The sequence below is a fragment of the Somniosus microcephalus genome, chromosome 10 (genome assembly GCF_052327205.1).
Source record: "Somniosus microcephalus isolate GS21.2 chromosome 10, FLI_Smic_1.0, whole genome shotgun sequence".
Taxonomy (NCBI): domain Eukaryota; kingdom Metazoa; phylum Chordata; class Chondrichthyes; order Squaliformes; family Somniosidae; genus Somniosus; species Somniosus microcephalus.
The window spans coordinates 7,976,965-7,997,175 of NC_140996.1; the positions used below are offsets into that span (position 1 = coordinate 7,976,965).

A 20,211-nucleotide genomic window follows, 5' to 3' on the forward strand; every position below is an offset into this window, starting at 1 on the left:
CAGAAGGCTAGGAATGCTGAGGCACTGCCCTGGGGGAGTGGCAGTGGCTTCATGGAGCAAGAACCTGCTGTCCTCTCTCAAGAGGACAGCATTCGTCCTCCCACCACTACCACTCTGCCAGTGCCCTTGCTGTTGCCTGTCAGCCAGCCAGCCCAGACTGCTGCCGCCCATGTCGAGGTGGTGCAGTCCGAAGCCGGGCCTTCTAGGCCCAGAGCTGCTTGAGGTCATCCGACAAGGCGATTTGAAGTCTCCTCCACCGAAAATCAGCAGCCTTCCACCAGCTGTGCTGCAGCCACTGGGGTAGCACTGTGTAGGAGCGCTAGGGTAGGGAAAGGAACACGGGAGATAGACACTAAGGGAATACACAAGGGTGATTAGTTGACTTTGTTATGTAATATTGGATGAATTGTTGGATAAAGTTGGATTAGAATGTTTCTTTTATTTCAGCATTGTGGCCAAGAGGACACTGTGATGGTCAGTAACAGAGTGAAGGTAAAGTGTGGGACTGTTGTTGAAAGGGGAATTGGGGTTGTGTTCACTCGTACCACAGTCGGATGAGTCGATCACGGACAACCCGGACAGAAAGGGGTTCTCTGGGTTGCCTCCACCCGTCCAGTTCCTCCTCCTCAGCTGGTCGCCTGGTGGCAAGGGCTGCGCGCTCACGATGGTGAGGTTGTGGAGCCTGCAGCAGACCATGACAAGCCGTGTTCTGGCGAGTGCTGCAAGGCTCCTCCAGAGCGGTCCAGGTAGCAGAAGCGTTGTTGAAGGTCACCAATGGTCTGCTCTATCAGATTCTGTGTGGCAGCATGGCTCTCACTGGGCACGTGCTGCCCACGTGTGGTTGGGTTGTGGACTGGAGTCACGAGCCAGGTGGTCAGCGGAGAGCCCTTGTCACCCAGTAGTCACCCTCTGGTTTGTCGTGATGGCTCAAAGACTGAGGGAACAGCGGACTGGCGCAGAATGAAGCATCGTAACCAATGTTCCCTGTAGGCTGCGCTTTGCTCTGCATGGCCGGTTTCCTTTAATGCGCGGTCCCTTTAAATTTCCCCACATACGTGGTGCTTACAGTGTAAAAGCCGTTGAGTGGCCTGCGCGGGACCTTGCAGATTACTACGCGGCCGTGTGCGTGCGCAGTTTACCGGGAACATTGATCATGACCACTGCCATGATATCGGGCATTCGCCACCATCATCGTGATGTGCTGAGCATGGTCGCACACCAACTGCTCATTCAGCGAGTGATAATCTTTTCGGTCGCGGTATATCTCAACATTTAGATGCGGTGCCCGCAAAGCCATGTGCGTGCAGTCGATGGCGCCCTGCACCAATGGGGAAATCCCGCTATCCTGACAAATCACGTGCACGCTCCGCCTCTGGTCAGAGAGAAGACAATGAAGTCCCCTCTCCTGGTATAAAGAACGTCAGTCACCTCCCTTATGCAGCAGTAGACGGCGAACTGGGTGATGTTACAGGTGTTGCCTGCTCCAGCCACGGAAGGATCCCGAGGCGAAGGAATTCAGAGCCACGGTCACCTTCACAGCCGCTGGCAGCGCTGTCCTTGCCCCGGAGTGAGGCTGCAGGTCTGGCTGCAAGAGGTGGCAGATTCTGTGAGCACCTCCTTCGTAAAGCAATCCTAATTAGCAATCTTGTTGTACGAGGCCCCTTGGGTCGGAGCGATCATAATATGATCGAATTCTTCATTAAGATGGAGAATGAAGTAGTTGACTCAGAAACTAGGGTCCTCAATTTAAATAAAGGAAACTACGATGGTCTGAGGAGCGAGTTGGGTAGGATTGATTGGGGAATGGCACTCAAAGGGTTGACGGTGGATAGGCAATGGCAAACATTCAAAGACCGAATGGATGAACTACAGAAGTTGTTCATCCCAGTTTGGCATAAAAATAAAACAAAAAAGGTGACTCAACCGTGGCTAACAAGGGAAATTAGGGATAGCATAAGATCCAAGGAGAGCACTTACAAATTGGCCAGAAAAAGCAATAATCCTGAGGATTGGGAGCAGTTTAGGATTCAACAAAGGAGGACAAAGGGATTAATTAAGAAAGGGAAAATAGAATATGAGAGTAAGCTTGCAGGGAACATAAAAACTGACTGTAAAAGCTTTTGTAAAGCGCAGACACCTTGCACACTGCTCCTGGCTCGGGCTGAGGCAAGAGAAATGCTCTCGGTGGGTAAGGCCTGCTGCTGAGAGCCCTTCTCCCCCTCCTCCTCCCTCTGCGAGCAGCTTGTCCTCTTCTTCGCTGCCTCTGCTCCATCTCCCCGTCATGCTGCAGGCCAAGGGGGATGACAACTAGAGCGACCCTGACTGGGAGTAAGCGGTCTGACCAGAACCCTTGACGTGAGAACCAAGGCTTTCTCCACTCGCAGCACCACTCCCTGTCACCTCACCAGCTTTACCCAACTCTAAAACGCTCCAAACACTTCCACAAACTTACACAGAGCCAGTAGAAATTAATCAGCAACTAACCTGTAAGTAGGCGATGATCCCTTTACATATCGCTGGTGGGCGGGTCCTTGCTGTTGCTGACCGCCTGTCCAGCTGTGCGAGATTAATGCAAGGTGTTAGTTCCAGCAGGGAGGATGAAAATGGCAGCGCCGGCATCAAATCAGCGTTGCACGCTGAGCGACGTCGCGATACGCCTACGGTGCGTAACCTTCCGGCGCACGCTCCCAGCGCCGACGCTAATGCCCTCACCAAGATGGTGTCCGGCCCGGCACACACCAGAAGTGCGCAGGCGTGGCGCGAACGCCCTTTTCGTCACGAAAGGGCACCCGTAAGCGCCGAAATAAAATCAGGCGCGACGGAACCGAATTTGTCGCCCTATTGAATCTGCTTCCAGCGCCCTTTCAGGCAGCCCGTTCCAGAACGCAACAACTGGCTGTGTCAAAGAAAAGAAAAATCCTCGCATCGCCTCTTGGTTCTTTCACCAATTACCTCAAACAGTATTGTTATTTAAGTTATAGATTTCCATTGTTTTTGTGATTGAGTTCTCTGCCCCTGTAAAAAAAAAGGGGGTGCTCTTCTGTGAGGGTTCCTGTTGGGTGACACTGGGGGCAGAAACCCAATCAATGTCTTGTAAGTAACATTCAGAGAAAACACCATCAGGTGAGTTTCTCTCAATTTCACCTACACTCACCGGAAGTCCTGCCTCCTCTCAGTAGAAGGCGCTGCACTTCCGGTCCCAAGGTCTCCAATAGAATCAGTGGAAGAAGGAAAAAAACACAAAATAGCAGAATTGTCGCTTCCGGCGGCCCCTTTCATCGCCTGCCAGGTGTCAATTGGACAGGTGGGACGGTGAGTGCAATTTGTCATCTTGCTCCTCCAGTGGGTCTTCCCTTGGAGGCTTTGCCTTGTTGGGTTGAGGGTCAACTGAACCCTTGGAAATTGGTCTCGGGGATCGCTGGGCAAGAGGCTGGTCCAGAATTGGAAACCTCCTGTGTTTCCTTTCACGGTGCAAAAAAAAAGAAAAGGCTGCAGCTTTTATCAGATGAACACAAAGGTGAATTTCCCGGTGGGGACCATCTCGGGTTTCAGGAGCTGTTGCTATGACCGCAGCCGCCTTCATCAGTCGGGGAAGCAAAGCTTGTGTCAGGCCCTGCAATCACAGCCGTTTAGCTTTTTCTTCTTGTGTAATTAGCATTTTTAGATCCTTTAGCCCCCCTTTCGTCCCTCCCCCCCCCCCCCCCCCCCGCCCCAAAAAAAAATCAAAGGGTTTGAGTGTTGAGTCAGCGCGAATAGGAATTGTGTTGTGATATTCTGCATGCTAAACTCCTCGTTAGTTCATAATTAGATAGCAAATACAGTGCAGCAGTGATTGTAGTTTATGTACCTGTGCAAACAGATGGTTGACTGTAATTGATGTACTGAAATAAATTGATTCGTGGCACTGGGTCTTGGCCACCTCCGGACCCGACTATTCCAACGCTCTCCTGACCGTCTTCCCGTCCTCCGTAAACTTCAGCTCATCCGAAACGCTACTGCCCCCCGTGTCCTAACTCGCACCGAGTCCCGTTCGCCCATCGCCCCCTGTGCTCGCTGACCGACACTGGCTCCCGGTCCGGCAACCCCTCGATTTTTAAAATTCTCGCCCTTGTGTTCAAATCCCTCCCTGGCCCTCGCCCCTCCCTATCTCTGTAACACCCTCCAGCCCCACAACCCCCTGTGATATCTGTGCTGCCCCAATTCTGGTCTCTTGCGCATCCCCCGATTTCCATCGCTCCACCATTGGCGGCCGTGCCTTCAGCTGCCTGGGCCCCGAGCTCTGGAATTCCCTCCCTGAACCTCTCCGCCTCTCTCTCCTCCTTTAAGACGCTCCTTAAAACCGACCTCTTGGTCACCTGTCCTGATATCGCCTTTAATGGCTCGGGGTCAAATTGTGTCTGATAATGCTCCTGTGAAGCATCTTGGGTTGTTTTACTATGTTGAAGGGGCCATATAAATACAGGTGGTTGTTGTTGTAAAGTTGCTATATAGATACATGTTGTTGTAAAGGTGCTATATAGATACATGTTGTTGTAAAGGTGCTATATAGATACATGTTGTTGTAAAGGTGCTATATAAATACACGTTGTAGTAAAGGCGTTATATAAATATAAGTTGCTGTTGTAAAGGTGCTATATAAATACACGTCGTTGCTGTTGTAAAGGTGCTATATAAATGCAAGTTGTTGTTGCTGCTACAAACTTCCCGAATATACCTAGTCGTGGACTTGAGGGCACTTCCTGTAGGGGTTTGTTACCAGGCAACCCTCACCAAAACCAGTAGAAGTGAAGCCCACCTGTGGTCTCGGATGGGTTTAAACCCCAAAGACGGAGGAGGGATTTGTTTGTTGCTAGCGTTTAAATTCGACTCCTGACACGGGGCTGGAGCGACAATCTCGCCTTTCTGGCACCAGGAGCGAGGAGATCTGCCACATCCGCAAAGACAACCAGCTTCCACCTGGTGTTCCTGGGGTCTTTGGCCAGGGTGGGAGGCGGGATGGTGAGGCCGCTGTTTTGCCCCCAGACTAAAGGCCCCTTCTCCACCCCCGAGTGTAACCGTCAGGAATTCTGGGCTTTGGTTTCGGTTTTGGTTTTTCAATCCTTGGAGGACTCCGGCACTATCTTTATGACAGCCGTGCCTCAGTGGGCAGCGCTCTCGCCTCTGAGTCAGAAGGTTGTGGGTTCGAGTCCCACTCCAGGCACTTGAGCACAGACATCTAGGCTGACACTCCCAGAGCAGTACTGAGGGAGTGCTGCACTGTCGGAGGGGCAGTACTGAGGGAGCACCGCGCTGTCGGAGGGGCAGTACTGAGGGAGCGCGGCGCTGTCGGAGGGGCAGTACTGAGGGAGCGCCGTACTGTCGGAGGGGCAGTACTGAGGGAGCACCGCGCTGTCGGAGGGGCAGTACTGAGGGAGCGCCGCGCTGTCGGAGGGACAGTACTGAGGGAGCGCCGCGCTGTCGGAGGGTCAGTACTGAGGGAGCGCCGCGCTGTCGGAGGGGCAGTACTGAGGGAGAGCCGCACTGTCGGAGGGGCAGTACTGAGGGAGCGCCGCACTGTCGGAGGGGCAGTACTGAGGGAGCGCCGCACTGTCGGAGGTGCCGTCTTTCACATGAGATGTTCAACCGAGGCCCAGTCTGCGCTCTCAGGTGGATGTAAAGGATCCCTTGGCCACTATTTTGAAGAAGAACAGGGGGAGTTCTCCCCGGTGTCCCGGCCAATATTTATCCCTCAGTCAACATCAGTAAAAACAGATGATCTGGTTAGTATCACATTGCTGTGGGACCTTGCTGTGCACAAATTGGCTGCTGCGTTTCCTGCATTACAACAGTAGAATCATTAAATGGTTACAGCACAACAGGAGGCCATTCGGCCTGTCGAGCCCGTGCCGGCTCTCTGCGAGAGCACTTCAGCGAGTCCCACTCCCTGCCCTTTCCCCGTAGCCCTGTGACTTTCTTTCCTTCAGGTATTTATCCAATTCCCTTTTGAAAGCTAGAATTGAATGTGCCTCCACCACCCTTTCAGACAGTGAATTCCAGATCCTAACCACTCGCTGCGTTAAAAAAAAGTTTTTCCTCATGTCGCCTTTGGTTCTTTTGCCAAGAAACCGCGCTTCAAAAAGCACTTCATTGGCTGTAAAGCACTTTGAGATGTCCTGAGGTTGTGAACGATGCTATAGAAATGCAAGTTCTTTTTTTTATTCTTTACCAAAAGATTATGAACTTTAATTTTGTTTGTGGATCAATTGTTTGGACATCCCAAACAATAAATTACTACAACAATCTGTATTAATGACTTGGATGAAGGGACCGAGTGTACTGTAGCCAAATTTGCTGATGATACAAAGATAGGTGGGAAAGCAGGTTTGTGAAGAGGACACGGGAGAAAATAGCAAAGTTTAGCGCCTGGCGCTAATTATCGCCTCCGACTGCAAATTTAGCTTCTATCGCCCTGGAGGTGATTGGAGCGCTAAATCAGGCGCTGCACACCTCTCAAGGCGCTAACGCCGAGGAGCAAGGCGCTACCTCAGAGCGCTGGCGAAGCTCATGTGATGTCAGTCAGCAATGGAACACAGACACACTGGCGCTGGCCAGTTCTTAAAGGGGAGGGTCGATCTTGCTCTCCATCCACACCCTGCTCATTGCAGCCTTGAATCTCAGCCTGGAGAGACCTGCACATCAAATCTGCTGGAAAGAACAATGGAGAGGCCCAGGGAAAGAGCTCAGAGTGCAGCCCCCACAGTCTCTTCTAAATCGATACAAGGAAGGTCAAATCAAAATGAACCTGCAAAGTGCTGCTCAGTAGCCAAAACTCCTTCACACAGCGTTGAATCTCTCCAGAACTCTCTCTCTCTCTCTCTCTCAGAATGTGTGGTGCAAAAATGTCGCCGACAAAAAAAGGCAGGAAGTGGCCACCTTTAAATAGCGCTCCCCAGTCCCTTCCCAACTGCAAAACGTTCCCATCAACGCGTCATTTCTAGCGGCAGGCGGTAAGACAGGGGGCGCCACTCAATATCCAGTCTGGGGCACTACCGGGGCGTTGCACGCTCGACTGATGTCACGATCTGCCGGTGCAGGAGATCGTGGTGGTAGTGTATAGCACTGCCGCAAAATGTCTGGTCAATTTCGCGAGTGGCGCAAACATCGCCGCAAGCGGCGCAAACATCGCCGCGCCCGGGCGCTAGTTGCTTTGCGCCCTATTAACGCCCTAAGCGCTAACGGGAGGCGCAAAGTTACCGAATTTTCACCCAAAGAATCTGCAAAGGGATATAGATAGGCTAAATGAGTGGGCAAAAATCTGGCAGATGGAGTATAATGTGCGAAAATGCGAGGTTATCCACTTTGGTGTGAAGCCAAAAAAAGCAAATTATTATTTAAATGGGGAGAGATTACAGAATGCGGCGGTACAGAGGGACCTGGGTGTCCTTGTACAGGAAACACAAAAAGTTAGCATGCAGGTACAGCAAGTAATTAGGAAGGCTAATGGAATATTGGTCTTTATTGCAAGGGGGATGGAGTATAAAAGTAGGGAAGTCCTGTTACAACTGTACAGGGCACTGGTGAGACCACACCTGGAGTACTGCGTACAGTTTTGGTCGTCTTATTTAAGGAGGGATATATTTGTATTGGAGTCAGTTCAGAGAAGGTTCACGAGGTTGATTCCGGAGATGAAGGGGTTGTTTTATGAGGAAAGGTTGAGCAGGTTGGGCCTATACTCATTGGAGTTTAGAAGAATGAGAGGTGATCTTATTGAAACATAAGATTCTGAGGGGGCTTTGACAGGGTAGATGCTGAGAGGATGTTTCCCCTCGTGGGGGAATCTAGAACTAGGGGCATAGTTTCAGAATAAGGGGTCGCCTATTTAAATCGGAAATGAGGAGGAATTTCTTCTCTGCGGGTCATGAATCTTTGGCATTCTCTACCCCAGAGAGCTGTGGAGGCTGGGTCATTGAATGGCCCGGATATTCCGATCCCTACGGGTGGGTACGGGCTGTGTGCACGCGCTGAAAACCAGTATTTCCGATCTGTCAAGAATGCTTCTGTCAGGCCAGACGCCTGCCCCGGCGAAGGGCCTCTGCGGGGGGGAGAGTTCCGCTTTCTGCAGAACCTCCACCCACTGAAAACCCTTAGAAATCTTACGCCTGGTAAAAGCAGCGTAAGGCCTGCTGTTACCAGGATAAGATTGAAAAAAAGTTAAATGACTGAAATGTTTTTTTTTATCATTCAAAAATACTTTAAAAAAAGGTAAGCTTAGCCCTGTAAAAAAACTTTAATTATTTTTTTCAAAAAATTAAATTTTTGTTTAAAATATATAATTTATTGTAAATTCAACCAATTTTAAAAAGGTGATGTTTTTTTTAACATTTATTTAAAGTTTTACTATGTTTTTTCATTGATCTCCATTCATATATTTGATAGGTCTTCCTGTCAAGTGTATGAAGGGAGATTCCCTTCTTTGATTGGCTCCCCATGGCCCATGTGATCCCAGGGACGCTTGCGAACCACCTGCGCCTCTGGGATACCTGGGCCCTGCGCACCTGGAGTTGGCGAGGCCCAGCATCGGAACTATACGCACCTCGGGAGCCCTCAGGTAAGGGCGTAGGTTTTTTCCAGATCGGTGGCTTCCGCACGCGGGAAGCCTGCGATCGGAAAATACGGCCCAATATATTTAAGGTGGAGATAGACAGATGAAAAGTAAGAGAGTCGAGGGTTATGGGGAGCGGGCAGGGAAGTGGAGTTGAGGCCAAGAGCAGATCAGCCATGATCTTATTGAATGACGGAGCAGGCTCGAGGGACCGAATGGCCGACTCCTGCTCCTATTTCTTGTATTCAAAAGCTGTTTTTTTAAACTTCGCAGATTCATTGATGTTCCACCAATGAAAAAGAATTTAAATGTGTAAAAAATTAGGATTAATAGTGCTATTGATTTTGGTATTCGGCGTTTCCTGAGGATGTGCAGCATTCCCAATTATGATTTTAAAAGGTAGGAAGAGTGAAAGAGGAAGGAGGGTTCTATGCACTATGAATATGTCTGGCTGTGCGCTCGGAGACAGAGACACACCATAGACATCAATACTAAAGCAAGACACTGCGGAGACTGGAAATCTGGAATAAAAACAGAAAATGCTGGAAACGCTCGGCAGGTCAGGCAGCATCTGTGGAGAGAGAAACAGTTAACGTTTCAGGTCGATGACCCTTCGCCAGAACTGGAAAAAGTTGGAGATGGAACAGGTTTTTAAGCAAGTGTAGGGGCAGGGAGAGGGGGGAGGGAAGGAAAGAACAAAAGGGAAGGTCCGTGATAGGATGGAAGGCAGGAGAGGCATGTTGTATTCATCTTACCGTTTTTTACTTGGACAGAATTCATTCTTTGGAGGAAGTTGCTTTCAAAGATGCTGAAGAGGAAACAGAGTTCAAGAGTGGAAAGCCAGCCTGTCACCGACTTTGGACCTGATGAGATGCTTACAGACAATGCGGATATTCTGTGGATTAACAAACCGGTGAGTTAGACTTGTGGTGAAGGCCTCACAAATATTTTACTTCCAATGTCTCTAAATGCTCTCCTGCCTGACCTCCGACCTCCCACCCTGCATAAACTTCAGCTCCTCCAAAACGCTGCTGCCCGTGTCCTCGCTCTCACCCAGTCCTGTTCACCCATCGCCCCAGCGCTCGCTGACCTACATCAGCTCCCACTTCGACAATGCCTTGATTTTAAAAATCCTCATCCTTGATTTTCAAATCCCTCCATGGCCTCGGGGGGCCCCCCCACTCCACCCCCCCCATCTCTGTAATCTCCTCCAGCCACAACCCTCCGAGATCTCTGCGCTCCTCTAATTCTGGCCTCTTGTTCATCCCCCGATTTTAATCGCTCCACCATTGGTGGCCGTGCCTTCAGCTGCCAGGGCCCTAAGCTCTGGAATTCCCTCCCTAAACCTCTCCACCCCTCTCTCCTCCCTTTAAGACGCTCCTTAAAACCTCCCTCTGTGACCAAGCTTTTAGTCACCTGTCCCAATATCTCCTTACGTGGCTCGGCGTCAAATCTTTTTATTGATAACGCTCCTGTTAAGCGCTTTGTGACTTTTTGCTATGTTAAAGGAGCTATATAAATGCAAGTTGATGTTGTTGAAGTCATTTACTTCAATATTATTTTCTATATCGGATTGCAATTAATGTAGTGCCTAAAAAATAAAATACCTGGGTCTCTGCCTCTCATCCAGGTGCTTCCTGATGCTCAGCTGCCGCACCCCCCCCCCCAACCCCTTGACATTCATGACCCAACTTGGGCCGTAATCTGGCCTTTTGCCCAGTTTTATGCCTCGCCCCACTGCCGCATCTGAGGTATTGCACGCTGTATTTAGTCTGCTTGCCTCCGGAAACAAGGGAGTTATGCTAAACCGTTACAAATCACCGGTTAGGCCCCAGCTGGAGTATTGTGTCCAATTCTGGGCACCGCACTTTAGGAAGGATGTCAAGGCCTTGGAGAGGCTGCAGAGGAGATTTACCGGAGTGGTACCAGGGATGAGGGACTTCAGTTATGTGGAGAGACTGGAGAAGCTGGGATTGTTCTCCTTACAGCAGAGAAGGTTAAGGGGAGATTTAAGAGGTTCAAAAATATGAGGGGTTTTGATAGAGCAAGTTGGGAGATACTGTTTCCTCTGGCAATTGGGTTGGTAACCAGAGGTCAGAGATTTAAAATAATCGGTAAAAGAACTAGCGGGGAAATGAGGAGAATTTTCTTCACACAAAGGGTTGTTAAGATCCAGAACGCACTACCTGAAAGGGTGGGGAAATCAGATTCCATAGGAACTTTCAAAAGGCAATTGGACAAGAACTTGAAGAGGACTAATTTGCAGGTTTATGGGGAAAGAGCTGGGAGGAGTGCGACTAAATAGGGGAGCTCTTTCTCAGAGCCAGCACAGGCACGATGGGCCGAATGGCCTTCCTCCGTGCTGTAAGATTCTACGATTCTGTGAATGCGTGAATTAACTCCTATATTTACTGCGAGGTCAAAGCCACAAGCTCATACCAGGCCGAAGTTTCTCTCCGCTTCAGATCTGAGGGGACGAGGACAACATCGGACTTGTGGGCCCAATGTTTCTGAATACAATTCGGGTATCTTCATCTGGAACAACTGGAATATTCACACATCTGGTCCAGTGAATCACAGAATGATGCAGCACAGAAGGCGGCCATTCGGCCCAGCGTGCCTTGAATGATCTGCTCCAGCACATTTGGGGTGGGGGTGAATCTTTGTCAAAATGTTAGGAACTGTTTACAAACATAACAGTCCTCCAATTCGTAATATCATCTCCTCTTCCCCATTTCAGAAATCAGTTATTGTTCCCAACCTCAACGAATGAGGTGCCACACTCCATCTCAGAATTTTGTGAAAGATCTCATATTTGAAGAGATCCTAATAAACTGAGTAGGACTTGCTGGCCAGCTCTGTCTCCACTCTCATGTTATCCTCCTCCCTTTTTTTGATTAATTTATCTCCAACAATGGGGAATTTGAGGTCCTGCTCAGTTGACAGCTACTTTGCTATGCAACTTATGAAAAATTGATCCAAAGTGTATTAGCTGAGAATTGGAAAAGCCAGCATTTATTGCCCATCCCTAATTGCCCTCGAGAAGGTGGCAGTGAGCCGTCACCTTGACAACTAACTGGCTCGGCCATTTCAGAGGGCAGTTAAGAGTCAACCACATTGCTGTGGGTCTGGAGTCACATATCAGCCAGACCGGGTAAAGGCAGCAGATTTCCTTCCCTAAAGGGCATTAGTGAACCAGATGGGTTTTTACGACAATCCAGTAGTTTCATGATACTAGCTTTTTATTCCAGATTTATTTAATTAACTGAATTTAAGTTCCCCAGCTGCCGTGGTGGGATTTGAACTCGCGTCTCTGGATTACTAGCCCAGTAACATAACGACTATGCTACCATCCAGTACTAATGCTTTCTCTTTGTGTGCAGTGGGTCCACTCCTTGCTGCGGGTCTGTGCCATCATCAGCGTTATTTCCGTCTGCATGAACACACCAAAGACCTTCCACCACTATCCGCCTTTTCAGTACGTAACATTCGCCCTGGATACTCTACTGATGTTTCTGTATACTTCTGAGATGATTGCAAAGATGCACATTCGTGGCATAGTCAAGGTAAGTGTATCTTTAGTGGAAAGAGTAACTGTGTTGAATAATGCCAGATGACCAGTGCATGCTTACTAAACTCATTTTGGTATTCTGTGTCCAGATGTATGATTTGTTCACGGGATGAGGGGGCGTCGCTGGCAAGGCCAGCATTTATTGCCCATCCCTAATTGCCCTTGAGAAGGTGGTGGTGAGCTGCCGCCTTGAACCACTGCAGTCCGTGTGGTGAAGGTACTCCCGCAGTGCTGTTAGGGAGGGAGTTCCAGGATTTTGACCTGGCTACGATGAAGGATCGGTGATATACTTCCAAGTCAGGGTGGTGTGTAACTTGGAGGTGGTGGTGTTCCCATGTGCCTGCTGCCCTTGTCCTTCTAGGTGGAAGGGGTCACGGGTTTGGGAGGTGCTGCCGAAGAAGCCTTGGCGAGTTGCTGCAGTGCATCTTGTAGATGGTGCACACTGCAGCCACGGTGCGCCGGTGGTGGAGGGAGTGAATGTTTAAGGTGGTGGATGGGGTGCCAATCAAGTGGGCTGCTTTGTCCTGGATGGTGTCGAGCTTCTTGAGTGTTGTTGGAGTGTTGTCCGGTCCATATCTTCTTTATATGTCGCTATGTAAATGCAATCTAGGAAATTCGTTGAGTATATTCAAAACCGAGATCAATAGATTATTGGATGTTAAGGGAATTGAAGGATATGGGGATAGTGCAGGAAAACGAAGTTGAGGTCGAAGATCAGCCATGGTTTTATTGAATGGCGGAGTAGGCGCGAGGGGCCGAATGGCCAACTCCAGCTCCTATATCTTATGTTCTTGTAGAAATTCATTATGCCGGTAACTTCTTTACCCAGAGAGTGGTGAGAATGTGGAGCTCGCTACCACAGGGAGTGGTTGAGGCGAATAGTATAGATACATTTAAGGGGAAGCTGGATAAACACATGAGGGAGAAAGGAATAGAAGGATATGCTGATGGGGTGAGATGAAGAGGGGTGGGAGGAGGCTCGTGTGGAGCAGAAACACTGGCACGGACCAGGTGGGCCGAATGGTCTGTTTTTGTGCTGTAGAATTGTAGGTAACGTGGCAAAAAGTCCTGAGCTCACCGTGCCAGTTTTCCTGACTGTTCAGTCTGTCCCCGCTGATTCTGCGAATCCTCTTCGGTCTCATCATATAAAGAAAGAAAGTCTTGTATTTCTATAGCGCCTTTCACGACCATCCGACGCTTTACAACCAATGGAGTACTTTTTGAAGTGTACTCACTGTTGTAATGTGGAAAATGCGGCAGCCAATTTGCGCACAGCAATGTGATAATGACCAGATAATCTGTTGTTGTGATGTTGATTGAGGGATACATTTTGGCCCCAGGACACCGGGGAGAACTCCCCTGCTCTTCTTCGAAATAGTGGCCGTGGGATCTTTTACGTCCACCTGAGAGGGCAGATGCTGAAATATCCCAATTCTTGATCTTGTCCCTGCAAACATCGTCCTGCCCAGCGACTGGCTAACACTATGTGGCACACACAGCATACGAGGAACGTTCAAATGAAAGAAGGCGATGCGGAGAGCCGTGAACGTTCTCTGCAACACCGACGAGCGTTGGTCTAACGGGGAAAATGAGACTCTATTGGAGGTGTAGAGAAGAACTTTGCCAAACCATGCAGGTTATCTTCTGTCATGTGGGGTTACAAAAATGTCATGCAAGATATTCTTGCATAAGGAAGTAAAGTTAGTGTCCTGCCTGAAGCATGGGAGGTTGATGTGAAAGACCACTGTACTGGAAGTATGTACTGAAGCATGGCTGTCAAGGTAACGTAGAGCACAGCCACTTCTAATCATTGCTTGGAATGACAGAATCATTGCACACACATTCATTATGCATCCATAAATTGATTTGGAAATGCCAGCAGCTTTACCCGACTCCGGTGAACCTGGAATGATTATTAAATGACTCCCAAATCGTTTGCCTCCCTTTTGAACTCCAAGGGCAACGTGGGGAGACACGTAACGACTCGGTCGAACGATGCTTTCTTGTAGCTGAACCAATCTTCTGGTTCGGTGACCCAATGTTGCAAAAAAAAAAACCATAAACCATTGGAGCCGCACATTGGCGGGTTGTTGCTGTGTCCGTACTGAAGCTGACGACTCCAGTAGAGCCAATCGTGTTTCTCGCAGCTGAACAGCAGTAATGTGGCGGCTCGCTCCAGCCACTTCGGCACTTAGTGTTTCGGAAGGCTCTGATGGATTAACGGATTCTGCGACGTGGAACGTCTGCCTTTCTGTTAGTCGGCCTATCGGGAGGCAGATTCACTTTCTGCGCACTCGGAAACTCGTGTTTTGTTTTTAAATGAAGCATCCTTTTCATAATTTCAAATTTCAAACTTTGATGTTTTGAAAATTTTAAACGAATTGATTGTTTAAAAAAAGCACAAGACAACAACAACTTGTATTTATATAGCGCCTTTAACGTAGTAAAACGTCCCAAGACGCTTCACAGGAGTATTATAAGATAAAAAACTTGACACCGAGCCACATAAGGATAAATTAGGGCAGGTGACCAAAAGCTTGGTCAAAGAGGGAGGTTTTAAGGAGTGTCTTAAAGGAGGAGAGAGAGGTAGAGAGGCGGAGAGGTTTAGGGAGGGAATTCCAGAGCTTAGGGCCCAGGCAGCTGAAGGCACGGCCACCAATGGTGGAGCGATTTAATATCAGGGATGCTCAAGAGAGCAGAATTAGAGGAGCGCAGCGATCTCGGCGGGGGGGAGCGGTTGTGGGGCTGGAGGAGATTACAGAGATAGGGAGGGGCGAGGCCATGGAGGGATTTGAAAACAAGGGTGAGAATTTTGAAATCGAGGCGCTGCTTAACCGGGAGCCAATGTAGGTCAGCGAGCACAGGGGTGATGGGTATTTGCCATTCAGAGTAACAGAGACAGAGAATTGGGGCATTAAAAATGCAGCTGGATGCTTTAATGGACAAATTGGGGATTAGCATCGATGGACTGAATCCCCTTTCTTCAGTTTTTGCTTTTCTTATATTCTTATATACGCTGTTTCATAATTGTACAAATTGTAGCGCTCTGCTATAATGTTGAAGATATGGACTGTGTAGGTAGCTCTTTTTAAAATCAGAAACCCTTTTCTGCTTCTGGGAGTGAGGGATATTGGTGCTAAGCAAAGGGAGCACTTCCACATCGGGTGCAGCGCAGCTGGAATAAAAACACACAATGCTGGAAACACTCAGCGGGTCAGGCAGCATCTGTAGAGAGAGACAGAGTTAACGTTTCAGGTCGATGACCCTTCGTCGGAACTGATTTATTTATTAATTTAAATTTTCCAGTTGCCGTGCTGAGATTTGAAATCATGTCTCCGGATCATTAGTCCAGGCTTCTGGATTACTCGTCCAGTGACATAACCACTGTGCTACCGCATCCGATCATAATCACACAGCCAGTTCTGATGAAAGTTCATCGACTTGAAACGTTAACTCTGTTTCTCTCTCCACAGATGCTGCCTGACCTGCTGAGCATTTCCAGCATTTTCTGTTTTTATTTCAGATTTCCAGCATCCGCAGTATTTTGCTTTTGTAGTAGCGTAGCTGGATACCGAGTAAAGCTCCCTCTGCTCTGTCCCAACAATGTGCATTAGCCCCAATCTTCAAGGAGCGCTCGTACTCCACCAGTGTGATGTTTTTCCATTTCCCACACCGACCATCCTTGGGTCTGTTGCTATTTAGTACCAGATTAAAGGGCACCCGAGGGCAGGGCTGGCACAGGCACGATGGGCCGAATGGCCTCCTTCTGTGCTGTGTGACTATGATCGGGTGTGGTAGCATCGTGGTTATGTTACTGGACCAGTAATCCAGAAGCCTGGACTAATGATCCGGAGACATGAGGTCAAATCCCACCATGGCAGCTGGGAAATTTTAAATTAATAAATAAAACCAGTTCATAAATAAATCTGGAATAAAAAGCTAGTATCAGTAATGAAACTACCGGATTGTTGTAAAAACCCATCTGGTTCACTAATGGCCTATATGTGACTCTAGACCCACAGCAATGTGGTTGACTCTTAACTGCCCTCTGACACGGCCGAGCGAGTCACTCGGTTGTATAAGGCGGCTCACCACCGTGTTCTCGAGGGCAATTAGGGATGGGCAATAAATGCCGGTGATGCCCACATCCCATGAACGAATAAATTAAGCAGAGGTACAATTTAGACAAATTATTTTCTTTGTACTTGTCGAGTGGAGAAAGGGCGGTGTACAGTTCATGTTTCCTTTGGCCCAGTTCAAATGTACTTTACATCAGACCCTTCCAGCCAACAAACCGACAAGACTTTCCTCCCATCAGCCCGAGTAGAATTTGAACTCGGCTCACACAGGGGAAAGGCCAGACTGTTCACCAACACCACAATCGCAAGAGATGCTTATTCTAACGCCGTGTCACCAAGGAAAGGGGACAGGCACGAGGCCAAAGGAAACATGAACTGTACATCCGCCCTTTCTCCACTCGACAAGACAAGTACAAAGAAAATAATTTGTCTAAACTGTACCTCTGGTCATCATAGTCACACAGCACAGGAGGAGGCCATTCGGCCCATCGTGCCTGTGCCGGCTCTTTGAACGAGCTCTCCAATTAGTCCCACTTCCCCCCCCCCCCCCCCCCCCGCTCTTTCCCCAGAGCCCTGCAAGTTTCTCCCCTTCAAGTATTTATCCAATTCCCTTTTGAAAGTTACTATTCAATCTGCTTCCACCGCCCTTTCAGGCCGCGCGTTCCAGATCACAACAACTCGCTGCGTAAGAAAGAAATTCTCCTCATCTCCCCTCTGGTTCTTTTGCCAATTACCTTCAATCTGTGTCCTCTGGTTACTGACCCTCCTGCCACTGGAAACAGTTTCTCCTTATTTACTCTATCAAAACCCTTCATGATTTTGAACACCTCGATTAAATCTCCCCTTAACCTTCTCTGCTCTAAGGAGAACAACCCCAGCTTCTCCAGTCTCTCTGCATAACTGAAGTCCCTCATCCCCTGGAACCATTCTTGTAAATCTCCTCTGCACCCTCTCCAAGGCCTTGACATCCTTCCTAAAGTGTGGAGCCCAGAATTGAACACAATACTCCAGCTGGGGCCTAACCAGTGTTTTATAAAGGTTTAGAATAACTTCCTTGCTTTTGTACTCTGCCTCTATTTATACACCCAGGATCCAGTGTGCTTTATTAACTGCCTTGTGTGTAGTGTCAGTTGTTTATTATTTAAAGGAATATCATAAAACAGAAGTGGAACCTGAAATTATTAAAATGAGTGGGAATGGCCATGATGCCTTCCACACCAAAGGCACGACCGCCAATGGTGGAGCGATGAAAATCGGGGATCTGGGAGGGCTGTAGGGCTAGAGGAGGTCACAGAGATAGGGAGGGTGGCGAGGGCCATGGAGGGATTTGAACACTAGGATGAGAATTTTGTAATCGAGGCCTTGCCGGACCGGGAGCCAATGTAGGTCAGCGAGCACGGGGTGATGGGTGAACGGGACTTGGTGCGAGTTAGGGTACGGGGCAGCAGCGTTTTGGATGTGCTCAAGGTGGAAGGTGGGCGGCTGGCCCGGAGAGAGTTGGAATGGTCGAGTCTGGAGGTGAATGCATGTTGCATCCATTTCCTCTGAATCAATGGAAGTTCAATAGATCCGAGCAATTGGAGAAAATACTGTTACCTCTTATTGCCCCATAACCCTCGGCTCTCCGAATGTGCTGATGAGCAAAGGCTACATCACATTGCCGCGCAGGAAGGATCTCTGCTTTGGATGGGGCTCAAATATTATTACAAACCCAGAGACATTCCAGTTGACCATATGGTTTCTCTTTTTATTTTTTTCTGGAGTATGGGCGACACTGGCAAGGCCCAGCATTTATTGCCCATCCCTAGTTGTCCTGAGATGGTGGTGGTGGGCCGCCCTCTTGCACCGTTGCAGTCCGTGTGGTGCTGGTGCTCCAGTTCAGGATGGCGTGCGACTTGGAGGGGAACCTGGAAGTGATGGCGTTCCCATGATATTACTGCTCCGTGGTAGAGGTCACGAGGGCGGGCGGGCGGTGGAGGTGCTGTCTGCTGTCAAAGTAAACTTGGCGGGTTGCTACTGCGCGTCGTGTAGATGGTACGTACTGCAGCCGCAGTGTGCCGGTGGCAGAGGGAGTGGATATTACAAGAAAACGACTTTAAAATCAGGGTATCCTGTCTCTGGTGGCATTTCCCCCTATTCAACCGCCCCCCAACCCCCCTGCCTGCCCTAAGCATGTTTCCTTGTTCAGAGGCTAAGAAGAAAGCCCGCTTCTGACATTCGCGAGCTGGGTGGGGTTGTGAAAGAGCCCTCCACTAATTTGACCTTTCCTGTGGTCATATTTCCCTCTCATTCTCACTGGCCAAAGATTTATGTGTGGGGAATGTTAGACATGCACTTGTGTCCTGCTGATGAGATAACGAGCTGTGAAATGTCATCATTCTTGTCATCTTGGCCTCTCGGTATTTAAACTTGTTGTAGGAACAGGAGGAGGCCATTCAGCTCCTCAAGCCTGTTCCACCATTCAATGAGATCACAGCTGATCTGTATCTTAACTCCATCTACCCGCCTTGGTTTCGTAACCCTTAATACCCTTACCCAACAAAAATCTATCAATCTCAGTTTTGAAATTTTCAATTGACCCCCAGCCTCAACAGCTTTTTGTGGGGGAGAGTTCCAGATTTCCACCACCCTTTGTGTGAAGAAGTGCTTCCTGACATCACCCCTGAACGGCCTGGCTCTAATTTTAAGGTTCTGCCCCCTTGTTCTGGACTCCCCCCACCAGAGGAAATAGTTTCTCTCTCTCGACCCAATCAACTCCTTTAATCATCTTAAACACCTCACCCCTTGACCTTCTATAGTCGAGGGACAACACACCTAGTCTGTGCAACCTGCCCTCGTAACTTAACCCTTTCAGCCCCGGTATCATAGAAACACAGAAGATAGGAGCAGGAGTAGGCCATTCGGCCCCTCGAGCCTGCTCCGCCATTCAATGCGATCATGGCTGATCACTCTGGTGTACAGGAAACTCTCGATTTACCGGCACCTAAATAACCGGAAATCTCTGTTATCCGGCAAAATTCAGGAGTAGGTTCAGGTAAGTTTTACTTCACATTAGTGGCCGTTCCTGGATCTGTGGCTGTGTAACTGGAGTTCGTGCACTTGTTGCTATGCAACAGGGACGCCTGGATCTGTGGCCGTGTACGGGGCTCTCGTACCTTTTACTATACCCCTCTGTAATCCGGACTTTTTGATAAACCGGCACCACGCCGGTCCCGTCGGTGGTGGATAAAAAAGAGTTTCCTGCAGTTAGAATGTGATAGTTGAGTTCTTGTTGCATGGCAGACGTTGAGGTGTCATTGCCATCGATGTGCTCATCACTTGAAGGAACGGTAGCATGTAAAATGTCATTGGTTTAAACAGCCTCATTTGCAGCACAGATTACAGCAATTTTCAGATTAACAGCACACACTGTTGAGTAAAAGCAGACATCTGTCCATTATGGTCACGAGTGTCCGGTGCCATTAGACCAGCCATCTGGCCAGATTAGCCTGGGCCTCCCCTGGAGCAACTTCAGTTAAGCAGGTTTACTTATTTGTTCAATAGGAGATTTTAATTTATTCCTTCTATTTTCAGAATGTGAAATCATGCAGAAAAATTCATAGCATTGTAAAATATAGTAACTAGTCCTAACAAAATTATGAAGCTGTTTTGATGGAGTAAATAAGGAGAAGCTGTGCTTCTGTTTCTTCCCTTGTTACATTTCATTTTTTCTGTCATTCCTGAAGTCCACAACTGGATCCTGACAGACTAAATGCTGCCAGTTATAAAATAATAATAATGTGCATTTTCTGAGACCTTTGCATCTGCGCTCCTCCAATTCTGGCCTCTTGCGTGTCCCCCGATTCTCATCGCTCTACCATTGGCGGCCGTGCCTTCAGCTGCCTGGGCCCCAAGCTCTGGAATTCCCTCCCTAAACCTCTCCGCCTCTCTCTCCCCCTTTTAAGATGCTGCTTAAAACCGACCTCTTTGACCAAGCTTTT

At 48.8% G+C, this 20,211-nt stretch overlaps 1 protein-coding gene across 7 annotated transcripts in view; it reads left to right on the forward strand.

The window, feature by feature from the left end:
* The first annotated feature begins 3,203 nt into the window (after window positions 1-3,203).
* Window positions 3,204-20,211, forward strand: part of nalcn (sodium leak channel, non-selective) — a 315,031-nt gene continuing 298,023 nt past the window's right edge. For all 7 annotated transcript variants that reach the window (XR_015079682.1, XM_085998388.1, XM_085998389.1 and 4 more), the window contains exons 1-3: window positions 3,204-3,312; window positions 9,355-9,494; window positions 11,965-12,147. Coding sequence is in view for 6 of the 7 variants with exons in the window: in XM_085998388.1 (XP_085854514.1) it covers window positions 9,387-9,494; window positions 11,965-12,147 (291 nt within the window). In the remaining variant the exon portion in view is untranslated. The remainder of the gene's footprint in view (window positions 3,313-9,354; window positions 9,495-11,964; window positions 12,148-20,211) is intronic.